Genomic DNA, 20,544 nt, shown 5'->3' with positions numbered 1-20,544 from the left:
TGCACTTTATTTCCATTCCATATCACTGTAACTGTTCCGTATACTGTTCATGTGCTGCCGATGAATGATGTGCATCTTTATGCATTTGATATGGGTGACATGATGTATGTATGTATTTAGGAAGGCATAAGTGTGACAGATTTTACAGTATACAGTATATCGTGTATTTTTAGCATTTCTTTTTAAGCTATGTGTGTACCTGTAATAGTACTTTGTCAGTCTTACCTGTGATTAGACATTTTCACAAAGAATCACCCTGGTGCCCACATCAGGAGCCCAGTGTTCTCCACCTTCTCTCTGCTTGTGATCAAGGTCGGACTGCCTTTATTCATTTATTCTCTGTTCTAATGAGGTGCACTTAAGGTAATGACGCGTTAAGTGTCACCGTGAGTGGATGTTTTCTAAAGAGCTGTGTCTGCCCGTCCTCTCACGTGCCCTAAGAGTTAAACACACATGACGTAGCACCTACCTCTACTGTATGCGTTAACTCTGGACATGCAAAACTGTGTTGTGTTATTGACCACAGGGCAATGTTTGAAGATTTGTGTTGAACTTGATTCTACAGGATGACCTCTTTAAATGTTATCTCGTCATTGGGTTTTTTTTTTAACGAGGTCCCCCCGGGCTCACTCATCCGTGCTGACAGCATTGAAGTCGAATTGATCTAGCATCGGTTTTTCACCTTAAACGAGTGGCTGAAAGGCGAGATGGTTCAGCGGTGCTACATCAGCCCTCCAACTCAGAGAGGCCCGGTAAATGTGGACCCTGGTTGTGTTTTTACAGTTAGACCAAATGTAAACCGGCGAGTCTGTCTCACCAGATGCAATTACTGGCAAGCTAATCCCTGAACAGGAAAAGCTCTGTGAGGGAAAGCAAAATCCAGTTCTAGCTCCGCTGCTGTGTGAAAAACAAAAAAAACAAAGATGAGATATCTATTTATCTATTAAAATCAAATTTCATCGACAAATATGTGTTCATGTTATGTTTTGGTTATCCAGTTATGTCTTGTCTCACAAGTTTGCGTGTTTGAATTTTTTTGGGGGGGGCATTTTCCCCCCTTTTTCTCCCCAATTGTATCCGGCCAATTACCCCACTCTTCCGAGCCATCCCTATCGCTGTTCCACCCCCTCTGCTGATCTGGGGAGGGCTGCAGACTACCACAAGCCTCCTCCGATACATGTGGAGTCACCAGCCGCTTCTTTTCACCTGACAGTGAGGAGTTTCGCCAGGGGGATGTAGCATGTGGGAGGATCACACTATTCTCCCCAGTTCCCCCCCCCCGAACAGGTGCCCGACCGACCAGAGGAGGCACTAGTGCAGCAACCAGGACACATACTCACATCTGGCTTCCCACCCACAGACACAGCCAATTGTGTCTGTAGGGACGCCCGACCAAGCCGGAGGTAACACAGGGATTCGATCTGGCGATCCCTGTGTTAGTAGGCAACGGAATAGACCGCCATGCAACCTGGATGCTGTTTGTATTCTTTCACAAATTAGCAATTCAACGATGGGGACCAGCTTGGGGCCAAGTTTTGAGAGAGCATTAGTTCTGCTGTGGTTGGCACTATAACCACTTATTAATGAGCCTTTTAAGGAGAAAATCTTCATGATTGTTTCTGCCATTGGCACCTACTCATGCCACAACAGCATCCGCCTCCCAACTGACAGATGTGACCCCGAAAACTGTTGACTCATTGAGGTAGCGGGCCACCGTGTGTAAATGCATCCATTACATGGTAGTCGGGTACCTTCAAGATGTCTGCAGCCAAGTTTTGGAGAACTCGTCCAAACACAACTCTTCCAAATCCTGCCAACTGACCTTTTAAGAGACAATAGAAATGCACAGAAGCTGAGAATATGTTTGATTTTAAGGAAAAGACCTCAGGATGATAAACAAGAAACGCCAGCACAGTGTCTTTGTGGAGAAAACGTTTGGGCCATGTCAAGATTCGTGAGCATTTACACCAGAAATTCTGCACATTCACCTCCTATTCAATATCATCACATTTGTGTTATGTCTGCAGCTGTATCGCAAATCCTGCCCTCATTTGGTGTGAGTAAAACCTCTGTTGCCGGATGTTTGGATGAATCCACAAACCCAAGAGTGAACGTTTTTCCATCAGAAACTGAGGTGAGCGAGAGGCATTTCCCAGGTTGGGATCAGGCAGAGACGAGAGGAGTTAAAAAGCAGAAACTAGCTTGAAGGAGTGAGAGGCAGTCCGCTGCAAGTGCCTGTACCTTCAGAGAGGAAAGAGAGAGCGAGAGAAAAGACGCAGAGAGAGAGACGGGGAAAGAGATCTAAGAAATTTCTCGGTTTCCACCGCAAAACCACTAAAAGGACCTCTTTCCAACGGGAAAAACTTCTTCCAGGATTATTGATCTACAGAAATTAAGAAATCATTCAATCTCTTTGGTCATAACAAGGTGAGTGATTGTTTCCCTATGATAATGCATTTCTTTTTTCCACTTTCACCACTGCAGACTTTGTAGGTTTAATTTCCTCATCTCCCATTTTTTGGAATAACTGATTGATGTTTAGCCTTGGAAAAATTATAGAAAATGAGGAACCACCAGACAACACCTGTTTGTCTTGCGCTGTTTTAGGAAGAGAGAAAAGTCTGGCATCGGTTCACAGTCTCCTGTACTTCCACCCTGAAAAGCCATCAAATATAAATTAATTTGAAAAACAGATCAAAACTCATAAAACACTGCACACTTTGCATTTTGTGAGAAGTGTATAGGAGCCTAGGTTGAAGAACAGCCCATCACATATGTGCAAAACATTTAAAAAACCAACTTTGTTTACTATATTCACAGAAGAAAAAAAAGTGAGGGAATACTGCTATCTCTGCAGGATAGAAAAAGGCAAGTTGTGTGTTCAATTTTTAAAATCAATCTGCTGATGCATGCCAGCACGAGGGGATATGTGGTAGATGAGAGACAGGTTACTATCTCCCTATATTACATCTTAAAATATCCATATTTATTTTTTTTAATCCCCCCCCCCCAATTGTATCTGGCCAATTAGACCACTCTTCCAAGCTGTCTCAGTTGCTGCTCCACCACCTCTGCGATCCAAGAAGGGCTGCAGACTACCACATGCCTCCTCCGATACATGTGGAGTTGCCAGCCACTTTTCACCTGACAGCAAGGAGTTTCACGAGGGGGACATAGCGCATGGGAGGATTACGTTATTCCCCCCAGTCCCCCCCCCCCCCCGAACAGGCGTACCGACCAGAGGAGACGCTAGTGCAGCGACCAGGACATATACGCACATCCAGCTTCCCATCCGCAGACATGGGCAATTGTGTCTGTACGGACGCCTGACCAAGCCGGAGGTAACACGGGGATTCGACCCGGCAATTTCCGTGTTGGTAGGCAACAGAATAGACTGCCACACTAACCCAGACGCCCACAAAAGACCCATATTTCTGATGCATAATGTGCATTGGTTGATGCCCTGATTGTGATTAACACTGTGTTAGCCTCTGGGATGTTCAATGCATCAACCGCATTACAGAAGAATTTAAATGGCACAGGTTGAAAACCTGGTGTGGGGTATGACCTACGAATATCTTGGTTGTCAGCAGCAACCGTAAATGGGTCTGTTCTGTTCCAAACAGACTGAGCACCAAATGAATGTCATCGCTCCAAGTGGAGCTTTAGAGTCAGCAATGCCAGTTAATCTGTCACTTCATCAACTTTAATTTTCACTGCTTTGTCCTGCATGAAAATGAGTGTGGCCCTATTCTTATAGGAAAAAGAGCACGCATTCACTATTCGTGTGTGTGTGTGTGTGTGTGTGTGTGTGTGTGTGTGTGTGTGTGTGTGTGTGTGTGTGTGTGTGTGTGTGTGTGTGTGTGTGTGTGTGTGTGTGTGTGCAGATGGTGGATACAGATAAGGGTAAAGGCTAAGTACATGTATAGTATATGCGTGCATGTGTGTGTACTGATGAGGTAATGTTTGGAAAGATTACGAATGTAAGCAAAGGCAAGACAGGGAGCTTTTAGCTGGCTTGGTCCTGGCTGGATACGTATCCCAGTTCACTTATGGATAGTGTGTCACACACTTTACGGCCTGCGCCACAACAATCAAATTTGTGAATGAGTCTACTATATTTGCCATGAATTCAATGTTGATGCCCCCATACTGGGAGTTTTTAGAAAGTTTGGACCCCACAGTCTGAAAATGACAGGTAAGCATTGCTCTCCAGGGAACCAAATAGGAAAACAGCCTGTGGTGGATTTCTGCTGCACATAAATCACTTTAAGCCACCTACGCAGCAGAACATCTAAAAGCTCACATCATTTTTTGGAGTTTTGTCTGCTACAAAAGATGTCATGTTGCAAAGAGCCTGGCTAGTATTATTATTATTATTATTATTATTATTATTATGAATCCAAGGTGCCACAGCCAAAATATTTACCATAAAAAGAGACAATTGCAAAAAAAAAAGATACGCAATTGTCTTTATGCATGCTCAATAATCCAGGTAAGAAAATCAAAGAAAGTTTGATCGGTTCATCTGGATACAATGTTTATTGACAGATATGTATCTGTCGGTTGTATCCAGATGAACCGATTCAACTTTCTTTGAAGATATGCAGTTTCATTTTTGCATATCTGCTTATAATTTTTCAAAACGTGCTACATTCTATTACTACTTAAATACTGCACAATACTGTTTACATTGTGGTACAACAACTGTTCTGGGCTAAACGGGAAATCTGAAGGTAGGTAGGTTGATAAGGCCACAAACCTAATTTACAATCCTACCCCCAACACAACTTGACCAGTATGACTTTATTATATTCCTCTGTGATAATTATCCAGCAACCAAGTCTTGAAAAGGGGTGTTGATGCCGTCCAGTTCACACACACACACACACACACACACACACACACACACACACACACACACACACACACACACACACACACACACACACACACACACACACACACACGTGCTGTACTGTATTGTCACCTCTGTCTCCTCTCTGTATCGACTGTACAGCTGTTCTCCATGGAAAGAATGAAGTTGCTGGTCCTTGGCCTCCTCTTCCTGTTGGGCTGTGAAGCAGTTCAGCTCGGTAAACAGCACCCCAGACCCAGTGCATTTACAGGGCAAAATGAGTCCCCTCTCCAAACCAATTCACCAGGTCAGAAATTAAAACACCCCCTTTGGTGTGTGTGTGTGTTTGCGAGTCAATGTGTTTGTCTGGGTTTCCTTTTAACTATCTTTATCTCTCTATCTGTCTGTGTGCATGACTATTTTTTTTACACGTTTATTATTGGAATACATAAAGATAAAAGACGGATGTATACATGGCCCAGAAAGGTTTTCAGGGTTTCTGTTGAAACCTTCTCCATATAGATTTGTTGGAGCCTGGCCTAGACTGAGATCATCCTAACATTATAGCTTCTTGCATTATGTCTTTCACCCCAGAGAACCTCTGCAAAGGAGTCCCGCTGGATTTCGTCTTTGTTATCGACAGCTCCCGCAGCATCCGTCCCAACGACTACGAGAAGGTCAAAACCTTCATCACTAACCTGCTCCAGTTCTTAGAGATCAGTCCCGATACCACCCGGGTCGGCTTGCTCCAGTATGGCAGCACAGTCGAGAACGAGTTCTCCCTTAACACCTACACCACCAAGGCCGAGGTGGAGCAGGCAGTGAGGGACATGAAACACCTTGCTGCGGGAACCATGACCGGCCTTGCGATCCAGTACACTATGGACACAGCGTTCACTGAGGCAGAGGGAGCACGCCCGCTCAACTTGTACATCCCTCGCATTGCTATGATTGTGACAGATGGACGGCCCCAGGACTCGGTGGAGGAGGCTGCAGCCCAAGCAAGACATTCGGGAATCCAGATCTTCGCCATCGGAGTGGGCAGGGTAGACATGAACACCCTCAAGGCCATAGGGAGCGAGCCACACTCTGAGCATGTGTACCTGGTGGCCAACTTCAGCCAGATGGAGACTCTGATCTCTGTCTTCCAGTCCAAGCTGTGTGGAGGTGAGTGGGACTGGCTTGTTAACCTCGAGTGAAACTGTGTGAGCCACAACCCCCGCCCCCAAAAAAGAAGACCAATTGTAAATGAATCCCTCTCTTCTCTTTACTCCTCTTTTTCTGCCACCCTCCTCTTCAACATGCACTCATTCACATATATGTGTTTGGGATTGTGCGTGTGGATGCAAATGTGCATGTATCCATAAGGTTCAGATATGTGTGAGGTGGTGGACCATGAATGCCAGCATATCTGTGTCAGCACCCCGGCCTCCTACAAGTGCAAGTGTCGGAAAGGCTACACCCTCAATTCTGATGGCAAAACATGCAAAGGTAAGGAGCAAATTCTTTATTAATGAATCACAGAGCACTTTTACTCTATTTAAGAAACGCTTTGCATGAAAAAGTCCCAGTATAACTAACCAGTCTTCCAATTTTGACCACTTAGGGACTCCACTAGAGCCCCGAGTGGTTAGATGCCTTGCTAGAGGGCACCTTAAACATTACATTTTTGAAGAAGGGAAGAGCATTCATCATTTAATAACACTGCTCCAATTTTCCCAATCATTTTCCCGGGGATAATAAAAACGAGTGACCTTCAAAAAGCTCACTTCTCAAACTTTGGGCTACTTCCACCCTTAAATGAACAGAAACCCCAAACAGTTGGCTAAAAAAATTGCGATTAAAGTTTGAGTTCTTCTGGTGCACATTATTCTTGTTTCTACTTTACTTGTTAAGGCCTGTAAGTCATTTGAATGAGTCGGCTCTGGCAGAGAGCAGACCCTCCATTAGTTAAGACAAGTGCATTCAAACAAATGAAGTCTGATTAATCCACCAAAGAAATTCTTTGGCAAGACCTTGAGTTGACACCACGAACCAAAATAGAGGACAGCAGAGAGTGCAGGCTGTTCGTCTTAATGTGAATACTTATAGATATGTAAATATAGTGGATGATTAAAAAGGCCATTGAAATTATGACCAAAATAATGACTTGCAAAAGCAACAGGGTCTCTGATATGTTTTTATATATTTGACAGTCTATTCAATTGTTGATTTCCAATGCGCACCCCCCCCACACACACACACACTACATAAACACACACAAATGGACTGACTCGATATACTACATTACAGATTAAAAAAAAATAGTTTGAGTCAAATTTTCTGTCGATGTGGGCAGTCCATTGCCTACCAACACAGGGATCGCTAGTTCGAATCCCCGTGTTACCTCCAGCTTGGTCAGACGTCCCTACAGACCCAATTTTGGCCGTGTCTGTGGGCGAGAAACTGGATGTGGGTGTGTATCCTGGTCGCTGCACCAGCGTCTCCTCTGGTCGGTCAGAGCACCTGTTCGGGGGGGAGGGGGAACTGGGGGGAATAGCGTGATCCTCCCACTTGCTGTTCCCCCCTGGTGAAACTCCTCACTGTCAGGTGAAAAGAAGCAGCTCCACATGTATCGGAGGAGGCATGTGGTAGTCTGCAGCCCTCCCTGGATTGGCAGAGGGGGTGGAGCAGAGATCAGGACGGCTCGGAAGAGTGGGGTAATTGGCCAAGTACAATTGGGGAAAAAAAGGGGGGGGTAGTTCGAGTCAAATTGTCTGTCTATGATAAACAGTCTGCATAATTATACTAGTCTTTATATTTAGCACTCACTCCATTGTCATCCCATAGCGGAGGACCTCTGTGCTGTGGTGGAGCACAGATGTGGGCACATCTGTGCCAACCTGCCCGATGGCTACGAGTGTCACTGCCACCCAGGGTATCAACTCAACAAGGACCTGAGGACATGCAGCAGTAATAACACTTCTCCACACATCCACTATCTGTCTGCCCTCTCTGTTGAGCGACCTTTTAATATCTGTTAACAATGCAGTGCTCAAGAACAAGCGCACTGTAAGGATGAATCAAAATGAAATCCCTTGAACCTGTTCAAGTGAGACACCGTGCTTACCCAGTCTTGTTACCAAAGTGGAGGCGACTTCCTGAGTGAAGTGTGCTTTTCCAATCATCCAGCCAGCTGCTGAAACGAAGAGATCTATCCAAGGCCTTATGGTACTAATGCATCAAATGTCTAACTTCCGTGCCTTTGGTTCACAGAGCCACGCACCCAGATTATCGGATAGAAGGCATAATACAAACCATGCTGTTGTTTAGGTTATGGTTCAGACTCTTGATGTCATGATTACAACATATGGGACAATTCGTTTCAGTCAAATCTAATGTAAACAACCCCAGGACTACTAATTACTTTACTCTCAATACATCCAAGTCCAAATCCTTTCTCCATGTGAATTTTATTTAGGCATCTGATCTGTTCCCAGTTTGCCTATCAGTACTAATGTAGCTGAGAAATCCTAAATCGGCACAAAAGTTTCATGCACACAAGCTGTTGAAGGTTATGTTGGGTCACGTGTGCAGTAATTCTAGTATTAGTGGCAGTTGTAGTAACAGTTGTGATAGTAGCGGCAGTAGAAGCTGCAGCTCTGGTCAGGGTAGTAATACCAGTAGTAGGAGGTGCGATAGCAGCAGTAATAGTAGTTAAAAGTAGAGGCAGAAGCAGTAGTAGTGGATGTATTGATATGGTATTGATGGAAAATTGATCTGTTTCAGGAATAGACTTCTGTGATCTGGGGGACCATGGCTGTGAGCATGACTGTGTCAGCACAAAAGAGTCCTTCATCTGCAGATGTAAGAGGGGTTACCTTCTCAATACGGACAATAAGACCTGTAGCAGTGAGTTCTTTTATCTGTCTATCCAAGTTAACTGAGAACACGTCCTTTTTGGAAGAAACCAGTAGTTGCATGAAGAGGGCAGTTTGCATGCATTTCCATATTTACTCTGCCTGGAAAAGAGAAGAGGACTAGAGATAGCAGCCCAATGGGACCACATTTTTATTTGACACTGCTTTCTTCTTCCTGTCCATATACTTATTCCACAGTATCCCCTTCTCTTCACCTCTCACTATACATACATTTTAACATCTGGTCTGGTCTGGTCTGCTCAGGAGGAAGTGTATATCTACATTTTATCAGCTTCCTTAAGGAATTTATCAATGCGTCTTATTATCTACCTGCATGCATCTGAACAGCTTTCTTTTGCTTGTCATGATGTGAGCAGGGAAAACATTAAAATCTGAGAGAAGAAAAAACTAAAGGACACTCACTTTTCATGTATTCATATTACAACTAATACCTGACATTTTATGAAGCTTCTGCATGACATGCACACAACCACAAATGTTTTAGTGTTCATGCTTGCAACTGTTTTAGTATATTCTGGTTAACCTTAATACATTCTTGGTCTTCAAGAGATTGACTACTGTGCCGATGGCAGCCATGGATGTGAACAGGAGTTTATGAACACAGAGGACTCGTGTGTGTGCAAGTGCAGAAATGGTTACATGCTCAGACCTGATGGGAAAACATGCAAGAGTATGTTTTCAACCACTTCTAGGGTATAAATTGAGATTTAAGGGGAAAAAAAAGTTTGATATGGTCAAAAAAGTATTTGTCTATCAAAATATATAGTGGATTTAACCTGTTTCTGGAAAAGATTAAGCCTATCCAGCATGCAAATTGCAGGATTGCCTGAAAGATTTCCCTTTGGGGAGAAGTAACAGTAAAACGGCATTGAGACAAGCTTGCAAAAGTAACACAAAATTATGACTACCTGTTTATGTCCTTTGTCTATTTAATTGCATTGTGCCATTGATAATACGGGATTGAAAACATAGTGTATATTGATAACCAGATGTATGCACAATGAGTATACAATATTTCACGCTTATTAACATCACCATGGTGCTCTGATATAACTAATTCCCTGCAGAGATTGACCACTGTGCCGATGGCAGCCATGGCTGTGAACAGGAGTTTATGAACACAGACGACGCCTGTGTATGTAAATGCAGAAAAGGTTACACACTCAGATCTGATGGGAAAACATGCGAAAGTAAGTCCCAAATGATTTCTTCTCGTACAAGCCCCTTTTTTAACAAAGATGCAAAAAAGGCTTCTTCTTTTGAAGAAAAGATTATTCTTTTGCAAAAAAACCCCTATATGCACTAATACATGCAAACCTCAGTCCAGACAGTAAAGCCTCTGAAATACTGATGTACTTCACGTGTTGCTTTGAATACAGTCACAGCCATTGTAGAAGTTCTCCCTCCCTGTATCTGGTTTACAATTACATTAGTACTCAGGGCTTGAGCAATAGTGCAACTGCTATGGAACTAGAATGTGAAAGGCACCTCTACGATCTCTATTATAATATACATCTGCTCGTTATGCTATAATTATACCTTACTGTAGACCAGCGGCGTCGTAGTGGGGGGAAAAGGGGGAGGACCTACCAGGGCCCAGAAGGGGGTGGGGGGCCTTGGGAAACCTGGAATTGAAAGTTTGTTTTGGTTTGCAATTTTTGATTTCTAACTAATTGATGCCATAACATCAGTTAATATTGGCTCAATACATCAGTTGAGGGACTTAAAGAAAATAGTGGAGGTGCTCTGAGGCTCCTCTCACCCCTCTCTGAGGCCCCTCTTACCCCTTACAAAAGGTGCTAATGGTTTAGTCCACCCCTCACGAGCATCTCTCAATGCAGCTCATCTAGTCCTGTCGCGAGCGACTGCTGATACAAGCACAAGCACAGAGTCATCCATCCATCCATCCATTATCCAAACCACTTATCCTGCTCACAAGGTCGCAAGGATGCTGGGGCCTATCCTAGTAGTCATTGGGTGGCAGGCAGGGAGACACCCTGGACAGGCCGCTAGGCCATCACAGGGTCGCCAGGCCATGTCTTCTTATAAATTGATATAGTCTGTGTGCCTTTTGGTGGTGTAATGTGTTGGCCCTAATTAAGTGCACACTATGTACCTGTGTGCACTGGTCCTAAGATTTCAGTGACATTTTTCATTGATAAGCACAATGACAGTAATCTGCAGACATCCAATCAATTCTGAGGACTTTCATTTACGTAACATAGCTAAAATTCGGTCTTTCCTGTCCATGGCTGATGCAGAGATTTTAACACATGCACACATTTGTTTCATCCAGACTTGATTACTGTAAAGTTCTGTTTTCAGGTCTTCCACGTTCTAGTACTAAAGGTCTTAAGATGGTTCAGAATGTTGCAGCTAGAATCCTAACTAAAAATCTGGGTTCCAGAAAAGAAAAGAAAAAATGGAAAGGGAGAGAAGGCAAAATGAGAGAAAACAACTGTTGAGTAATTTCTTCCAAAAGAATGGTGAGCTAGGAGCTTTTAAAAGAAAGGTGGCTAGCTAACTAGCTAAAGAGGAAAGCTATGATAGCTAACTAGCTAAAGAGGAAAGGGGCCCACAGAGACTGCTTATGTATAGGGCCCAGAATTTTGTGCAACACCCCTGCCGTGGACTGTTAAATAGTATCTCTGAGCTATGTGATTATGTTTGTTGTTCAAAAAACAATAACTAATATCTTGGGGCGTCCAGGTAGCATGGTGGTCTGTTCCGTTGCCTACCAACATGGGGATCACTGGTTCGAATCCCCACTTTACCTCCGGCTTGGTCGGACGTCCCTACAGGCACAATTTGCCGTATCTGCGGGTGGGAAGCCGGATGTGAGTGTGTCCTGGCCGCTGCACTAGCGCCTCCTCTGGTCGGTCAGGGGCGCCTGTTCAGGGGGGAGGGGAAACTGAGGGGAATAGCGTGATCCTCCCATGCACTATGTCCCCCTGGCAAAACTCCTCACTGTCAGGTGAAAAAAAGCGGCTGGTGATGCTACATGTATCGGAAGAGGCATGTGGTAGTCTGCAGCCCGCCCCAGATCAGTAGAGGGGGAAGAGCAGCGACCGGGGCAGCTCAGAAGGGTGGGGTAATTGGATGGGTATAACTGGGGAGAAAAAAAAGGGGGGGACATATCTTAAATGAACCTGAATTATCTCCTGCTTACAATAGTTAAAATGCTAACTCAAACAAAGACTGATTGTTTACAGAGATTGACCGCTGTGCAGCCATGCTAGCAACTGTTTTAGTTTATTCTGGTTAACCTTAATACATGCTTGGTCTTCAAGAGATTGACAACTGTGCTGATGGCAGCCATGGATGTGAACAGGAGTTTATGAACACAGAGGACTCGTGTGTGTGCAAGTGCAGGGATGATTACACACTCAGACCCGATGGGAGAACATGCCAGAGTAAGTCTTAACTGCTTACATGTATTTCGACCGATATACAAAATTATACATTTACCATATCTCCAGATTGGGGGAAAACCCTGAAATGGGTCAGAATGAGAAAAAAAATGCAGTAGAAATGGGATGTTCATGTGGACTGGTTGAATTGCAGTTGAACAGCTTTTTCTTTTGTACGGGAGAAAACAAGGTTGTACTGTATTCATCACACAGGTCTATTATAAGTAATTGACATAAGTTACTTTGTGCAGGATACATTTATTTACTGGCTACTTGGCACTGTAGGGGGATATCACATTAAAGGAATATCACATTACAGTAATCTGTTTTGAAAATAAAAAATAAAACACACTGAAATACTATTAGGTTAATTAACAAATAACCCTAATTGAATATCTGCTGCCTGCTTTTCTGTCTTGTTAGCTCATGGGTTCTGCTGTCCTCTTTAAATTCTTTGTCGTCCATCTCTGATCTCGGTGTTTTTGTAAAAAACCTAGCAGTTCGGCCAGTGTCGGTTGCCTGCAGACACAGTTTATGAGTAGGCAGACGTAGCTCATCCTAAGTGCTCTGACTGAGTGACTGTGTGTTGCAGAGACCGACCACTGTGCCGACGGCGGCCACGGCTGTGAGCAGGAGTTCATCAACACAGAGGACTCCTGTGTGTGTAAATGCAGGGACGGTTTCACTCTCAGACCTGATGGGAAAACATGCCAGAGTAAGTCCCAGCATATTCTCCTTTTATTTCATGACACCGTTAAATGACATAATGGCTTTCCAAATGTGGAGTCATTTGATGAGATGGTGCATTCACCTAATGCATTCATTACTATAATCACTGCAGACTGCATGTTACTATAACTCATTTAGATTTGAGTGCAGTTTAAGTTGAGCAGTTCTTATTTAATCCATATTGTATGTCACATAAATCAGGAAAAAACAACAACTTTGCTTTAATGAATTGATACTGACACTTGCTTGTGTAGAAGTGGAATATTTGTTCTTGATATAGTATAGATTAAAGTGAACCATGTTTGGGATTAAGTCTCTTGTCGGTGTGTTTCAGAAGGGTTCTGTGACTGGGTGCTTGTTTTTTTTTTTTCCCCTACCGGTATTTATGTGTTACATAATTTTGGATACATTTTGAGTAAAATGCTGGACCAGGGTTAATTCCCGTTCTCTTCCTCTCTCTGGATTAAGAGATATAGTCTGTATGCATGGTTGTTGTGTGTGTGTGTGGGGGGGGAATTAGTATTTTTAGACATTTAAAGGGTTTTATTCTGCATTTTCTGAATTGCCCTTCTGGGATAAATAAAGTTGTCAGAATATTCAAACCCTTCACTCATTAGAGCAGGTTGAGCTTTATAATCTTGTGGTGGCCATGGAGTCATTTTGAGGCTGAACTGAGTATCTTCTCATACTGGTTCACGCTCCATACCACACAAGAATGTCAACCTTCTTGGTCGAAGATGTTAACATCTCATTATAAACAGTCTTTCAAAAAAAAAAAGAAGTCACGCTCAGTATGGGATACAATTCCTATCTGTGTTGCTTTTTAAACCATTTTATGAAAATAACACTCAAATATAGTGGCTTCCTGCTCACTCCACCAAACCTAAAGGTCCAGGTCTCTGTCAGGCTGTGGGTCATGGATTTGAGCATCAGTGTGTCAGTACCCTCGACTCCTATGTCTACAGGTGTTTTGAAGGGTTCATAGTGGCTGAAGATGGCAAGAGCTGCAAAAGTAACGTCCAGAGGGTGTCCGGGTAGCGTATCGATCTATTCCGTCGCCTACCAACACAGGGATCGCTGGTTCGAATCCCCGTGTTACCTCCGGCTTGGTCGGGTGTCCCTCCAGACACAATTGGCCATGTCTGCGGGTGGGAAGCCGGATGTGGGTATGTGTCCTGGTCGCTGCAGTAGCGTCTCCTCTGGTTGGTTGGGGGCACTTGTTCGGTGGGAAGGGGGAACTGGGGGGAATAGTGTGATCCTCCCACATGCTACGTCCCCCTGGCGAAACTCCTCACTATCAGGTGAAAAGAAGTTACTGGCGACTCCACATGTGTCGGAGGAGGCAGAGGGGGTGGAGCAGCGACCGGGACAGCTTGGAAGAGTGGAGTAATTGGCCGAGTACAATTGGGTAGGGAAAAAAAGGGGGAGGGAGTAATGTCCAGACCCTCGCTTTCTTTTCACATACAAACTCCACTATTTTCTGTTATTGCCCGACTGAAATCCTTGTACTTTGTAAGGTTGATGTGAAGCTGATCTGGATGTAAATGATCCTAGCCTGATCTAGTTAATTAAACAGAGCTTTCAAACAACTTGAGTTAACCTGTAAACTGTGTCAGCACAGGTACAACATGCCTTTGACATGGTACAGTGTATGGGTCATAACATTAGCACACAACGTACCATAAATATGTCTCTATGTGTGGCAGAGCTGGAGTGTGGGGATAGCATCATGGATCTGGTCTTTGTGATCGATGGGTCCAAGAGCCTAGGCCTTGCCAACTTTGAGCTGGTCAAGCAGTTTGTCAGCAGTATTGTGGACTCGCTGGACATATCCAGCAGAGGTACACATGTTGGTCTTCTTCAGTACTCCTCTAAAGTCCGCACAGAGTTCACCCTGCGTCAATACAGCACGGCTCGGGAGATCCACACGGCTGTGTCCCGTATGCAGTACATGGGGAAAGGCTCCATGACGGGCTCGGCCTTGCGTCACATGTTCGAGCACAGCTTTTCAGCCAAGGAGGGTGCCAGGGCGAACGTCCCACGTGTCAGCATTGTGTTCACTGATGGAAGATCACAGGATGACGTTTCCGAATGGGCCAACAGGGCAAAGGCTGCTGGTACAGTGGGCTCTTTTCATATGTTTAGATTGTGCAAATGCAATTACTGCCACTAATCCTAATATTGTCATTATCATGCTATGAAAGAACTGATAACTGGTTGCGTCTGTGCAAATTGCAAAGAATTAAGTTAAAATACATGAACTTCATTCAGTTGACACTTTCACCTTATTATGCTGATTTCCTTCATTTTACTTCCAGGTGTCACAATATATGCTTTGGGTGTTGGCAAGGCTATCGAAGAGGAGCTGAGGGAAATAGCTTCAGAGCCGGATGATAAGCATCTGTATTATACTGAGGATTTTGAGAAAATGGGAGAAATAACGAACAAATTAAAGTCACAGATTTGCACAGGTAATCTCTGCAAACACAGTCCTATACACACCAAAGAAGGCTACATAAACCTAAAATTGAGGTCTCCATCGCAAGACATTTATCATAAAAATGAAACTGAGATTATTTGCATAAATGGCCATAAAAACATAATTAACGAAGATAGCTTTTATCTCTTGGCCACTTTTCTCCTCTCTGTCAGTTTCTGTGCAGCTCATACAGGGACACTGGGCGGGTGTAACGGTTTTGCATTCTCTAGCAAAATATTTGCACTCACTCACAAAATCATTTTGTGTTCACTTGAGAAATGTTTTGCATTCTCTCACAATGCTGCCTTCTCTTTGGAAAAACCTTGACATTACTTTCCCTTTTTGGTGAATGGCAAATATGCATTATAGCTTTCTTTATCAGACTTTTTGCTGTCAAACTCCATAGTCACACAGGCCGAATGATTTAGTTTACAAAAACACACTTTTATTATTTATTTTTTGGGGGGGGGGGGTTTTCCTCTTTTTCTTTTTGTATCCGGCCAATTACCCCACACTTCAGAGCCATCCTGGTCGCTGCTCCACCCCCTATGCTGATCCGGGGAGGGCTGTAGTCTACCACATGCCTCCTCCGATAATTTGTGGAGTCACCAGCCGCTTCTTTTCACCTGACAGTGAGGAGTTTCGCCAGGGGCAGGAGGGTGTAGCACATGGGAGGCTCACGCTATTTCCCCCAGTCCCCCCCCCCGAACAGGCGCCCCAACTGACCAGAGGAGGCGCTAGTACAGCGACCAGGACACGTACCTACATGCGGCTTCCCACCCGCAGACATGGCCAATTGTGTCTGTAAGGACGCCCGACCAAGCCGGCGGTAACATGGGGATTCGAACCGGTGAGCCCCATGTTGGTAGGCAAAAAACACACATTCACTATTCCCGTTTCTGATTGACACAGTATACAAATATATTTATTCAGCAAATGCCCTCCATACAAAAATAGTCTAAATGCAAAACCTATTTGCAAGAGTTTTTTTTTTTAACAAATTGTTCAGGGCTGCCATAATATAAGGGGAAAAGAAGCATGCCAAGTTTTGTTTTGACGTTTGCTAAGTATATTTGCACAGTATTTAAGTATGCATCGGCGAATCTATTCTGCTGATGTAGCATTGATTGAAAATGTGGGCCCTCCATTGAATTATTGAATGAACTGCATGAACCAGACAGGTTGAGGATTCGTACCGAAAATAAAACTTGAAAATCCCCAAAACTTTGAATGTGTTATTCAGTAAGATTGGACTGATCTGACTTGGATCTAGTGAGCCAACAAAAACAATCAATGTGCCTTGCACTAGTGTTAACTAGCTGTTGACAACTGTTTTATTTTGATTTTACTGCACAAACAATTACATTGAAAATCGAAGTTGATTGCGAACCATCATTGATGAAACAGAAGACATGTCATCTATGTTCACATGCATGTCAGATTTGTAATCCACCTGTGGGCACTGGATGTGGTCCAATGAATCTTTCAATTTCTGAGAAGGTGCCGGTTGCAGCCTGACGAACCCTCGCCCTATGTGCAGTGTCGCCCCGTCCTCCAGGCTGCAGTTGGGTGTATTGCAATTTCTTCAAAAGGTCCATGAAAGCTGAAATCATCCATTAAAACAATGCATCTGTGCCCCCTGCTGCTGCTGCTCTTATGTATCATGATCTGACTCTAACACTGACATGTCACAAGTCATCAGCAGATATGCTAGGAACTAAGACAGGAACTACATCTCAAGCGTTTGTTAAATTCCCCACAAGAAGGAACTGAAACCGACACATGTAGGGAAAGATTTGAAAGATTCGACTCTTCTCTTTCACTCAGAGAAGAAGAACCAGAAGGAATAAGAAAGAAGTGCCAAACCAAAAAAAAGACCGTTTTTGCAACCCATTATTTTTCTCCATAGACAAGCCATCTGATGAAGAAATGTGCAAGTGTGACAATGTGATAACGTTTCAGAACCAGGTCGTGGAGAAGCTCAAGAAACTGACATATAAAAATATCCTTTTTTAAACATCTGGGGGTTTTTTTTAGGACTTAGCAAACCTAAAATTGGATTTACAGTCAATATGTTATTCTGATAACCCGTCACACATCTATCTAGAATTGTGACCAACTCTCTTCCAAAGTATTTTGCATCATAAGATTGTGGTCTGTGATGGCAAACATTAAAATCTGAGCTCCCCTTGGGCCTCGTGTATCAATCGTTACTATTGGCAAATTTGTTCGTACACACCCATGGGATTTTTTTTAGCCCTGAAGTTTGTCTCAGAGACCAGTGTAGAACCTGGGTAACCCCTGAAATTAGACACCGATTAGCTAACACTGATGTCTTTGTAGGCCTGGGTGATTGCTTGTTGCAAGAGGTTGACAATAGATGTTAGGAGGAAGGAATTACAAATAACCATCATGCTTTGCAAGTGGCTATCAGACAATATTGAGGGCTAAAAAATTCCATGGGTGTGTACGAACAATTTTGCCCATAGTAACGATTGATACGTGAGGCCCCTGGTCACAATGAAAACATGATTGCCTCTGTTAACTCAGAAAAAAGCTCTTCTTTGAAACTTTCCTAAATATTTAATTAATGTTTAAAGATAGAGGGAGTAACATAATGCACATACAGTATGGTTGGTGTAGGCTTTCGCTATTCTGGATGCTTCTCCAGAGGGCCTCATTCATCAATCATTTGTAGATACAAATTTATTCTTACACATCCATGGGATTTTTTTTTAGCCCTGGACTTTGTCTCAGAGGCTAATGTAGAACTGGGTAACCCCTGAATTTAGACACCGGTTCGCTGACACTGATGTCTTTGCAAGCCTGTGTGATTGCTCGTTGCAAGAGGTAGACAACAGATGTTAGGGAGAAGGAATTACAAATAACCATCATGCTTTGCTTCTGCTGTCAGCCAACTTAAGGGCTAAAATATTCCATGGGTGTGTAAAAACAAATTTGTACATACGAACGATTGATGAATGAGGCCCCGGGACTGTCTGGTTGCTGCTGTGCTGAGATTTTGAATGCATACTAAATGATAAGTCCAAAAATGTGTGTCTGTCATAGCATTTACACATTTCACAATTTAGTGTGTTCAAATCCAAGACTTCCTTTAACATGTCTACTTGAAGCTATGTCAGAGAAGCTGGAGATCCTCGAGAATCAGCTCGTGCTCAAATGAACGGCGGAGACTCTTCCCTCTCTTTTCCTTCTCTTTCTCTCCTCTGAGCTGCAGGAAAGCCATCAGGAGATCCCTCGAACCCATCTCATCAAGTTTCATCCAAACTAATACCATGCTTTCCCCTGTAACTGCTGATGGTCTTGTGTACAACAACATCATGATGTCGTTTTGGTCGACATGGAAAAAATGGTTTTGAAACAGCATATTTTTCAACTTGTGCAATGGCAAATAAAATGTCTTAGTATTACCAATGTACAGTCATTGTGTTACAACATCTTGTTTTATTAAGCCTTACAATGATATTTGTGGGAGACCTTATCTTCATGTCTTCAGTGCCACATAAATGTTCATGGCACATTAGTCACAGGACAGCAACAATCCGCAATGACACTATTCAACACTGTACAAAGCATTGAATTACTGTATTCTCGTTACTATTAGTAATATAGTCTTATACTGTATTAGTAAATTCTGCCATTAAAATGAATATAATATACAGTACCGGTCAAAAGTTTGGACACACCTGACTGAATGTATGTTTTTCAAAATCTGGAACATTTGACTGGTACTGTACATCGCTTTTAGACAGAACAGCATCAAGTATTACAGAACATAACAGAACATATTTCAGTGGTGTGCTGAAAACAGCAGCTCGTTACAACACAAACAAAATTCTGAAATTATCTAACATTCGTTTGACAATTTTATCTTTGACTTTCTGCCAAATGTGGATATGTGTGAATGAGAGGGAGGACAGTGGAATGGCGAGGATGCAAGGAGTAGAGGTGACGAAGGTGGATGAGCTTAAATACTTGGGGTCAACTGTCCAAAGTAACAGGGAGTGCGGAAGAGAGGTGAAGAAGAGAGGGCAGGCAGGGTGGAGTGGGTGGAGAAGAGTGTCAGGAGTGATTTGCGACAGAAGGGTACCAGCAAGAGTTAAAGGGAAGGTTTACAAGATGGTTGTGAGACCAGCTATGTTATATGGTCTGGAGACAGTGGCACTGATGAAAAGACAGGAGGCGGAGCTGGAGGTGGCAGAGTTGAAGATGATGAGATTTTCATTTGGAGTGATGAAGAAGGACAGGATTAGGAATGATTATATTAGAGGGACAGCTCATATTGGATGATTTGGAGACAAAGCAAGAGAGGCAAGAGATGGTTTGGACATGTGTGGAGGAGAGATGCTGGGTATATTGGGAGAAGGATGCTGAATATGGAGCTGCCAGGGAAGAGGAAAAGAGGAAGGCCAAAGAGGAGGTTTATGGATGTGGTGAGGGAGGACATGCAGGTGGCTGGCATGACAGAGGAAGATGCAGAGGACAGGAAGAGATGAAAACGGATGATCCGCTGTGGTGACCCCTAATGGGAGCAGCCAAAAGAAGAAGAAGAAGAAGAACAATCAGAAGAAGAAGAAGAAAATTTTGTCAAATGAGAATAAGAAATGCATGATCCTCACATATAACATAACATAACATAATGACATAACAGCAGGTGTGACAACATTTGCTATGTTTAGGCTCTGAACTATAGTGTTTTAGTGTTTTGTTGAATGACCGCATGGAACTGTAGTACATACCGGCAGCTGCACAAACAAAAATCTGGAAACTGTCCAACATTCATTTGGTAAGTTTATACCTATGATGTTCTGCCACATGAGAAATAGAAATGCATGACACTCATATGTACTACCCAAAGTGTTGCCACAAGGTGGAGGTCCTTTTCCAGTGGGGGAACACCAAAGAGGAGGAGGGAAAGGAGAACACGCTCAACACTTGCCGCCGCCTCCTCCTCCTCCTCCTCATTCTGAGTGTGTGGGAGTCTGAGTGGGAGGCGGTCAGGGAACAGTCACTAGTCGTGGCTCTGCTGCTGCTGCACAACACAGCGTTGTCTGGGACAAGAGGGTAGCAGACCATGCATGAACACAAACAAGACAAGGGGAGATAATGGTGCCCGACTTCTCTTAG

The 20,544-nt window shown here is 43.6% G+C and overlaps 1 protein-coding gene across 1 annotated transcript; it reads left to right on the top strand.

The window, feature by feature from the left end:
* The first annotated feature begins 5,038 nt into the window (after positions 1–5,038).
* Positions 5,039–18,580, top strand: LOC130118505 (matrilin-2-like). Its single transcript, XM_056286957.1, has 14 exons — positions 5,039–5,165; positions 5,453–6,025; positions 6,227–6,349; positions 7,688–7,810; positions 8,627–8,749; positions 9,326–9,448; positions 9,846–9,968; positions 12,069–12,191; positions 12,781–12,903; positions 13,807–13,929; positions 14,624–15,034; positions 15,236–15,388; positions 17,306–17,398; positions 18,525–18,580. Exons 1-14 carry the CDS (start codon positions 5,039–5,041, stop codon positions 18,578–18,580), a joined length of 2,397 nt encoding a protein of 798 aa, XP_056142932.1.
* Positions 18,581–20,544: the final 1,964 nt, after the last annotated feature.

Source organism: Lampris incognitus, chromosome 9, assembly GCF_029633865.1.
Source record: "Lampris incognitus isolate fLamInc1 chromosome 9, fLamInc1.hap2, whole genome shotgun sequence".
In the NCBI taxonomy this organism is placed as follows: domain Eukaryota; kingdom Metazoa; phylum Chordata; class Actinopteri; order Lampriformes; family Lampridae; genus Lampris; species Lampris incognitus.
Note: the sequence above shows the minus strand (reverse complement) of the source record. Positions and strands in the feature narration are given on the sequence as shown.

Excerpts from the sequence above, each read along its gene's own strand:
- LOC130118505 (XM_056286957.1), top strand. The coding sequence starts at position 5,039 with ATGAAGTTGCTGGTCCTTGGCCTCCTCTTCCTGTTGGGCTGTGAAGCA. Across the intron at positions 5,166-5,452 it reads TCTCCAAACCAATTCACCAG|AGAACCTCTGCAAAGGAGTC; the intron begins GTCAGAAATTAA and ends CTTTCACCCCAG. Across the intron at positions 13,930-14,623 it reads AGATGGCAAGAGCTGCAAAA|AGCTGGAGTGTGGGGATAGC; the intron begins GTAACGTCCAGA and ends TATGTGTGGCAG.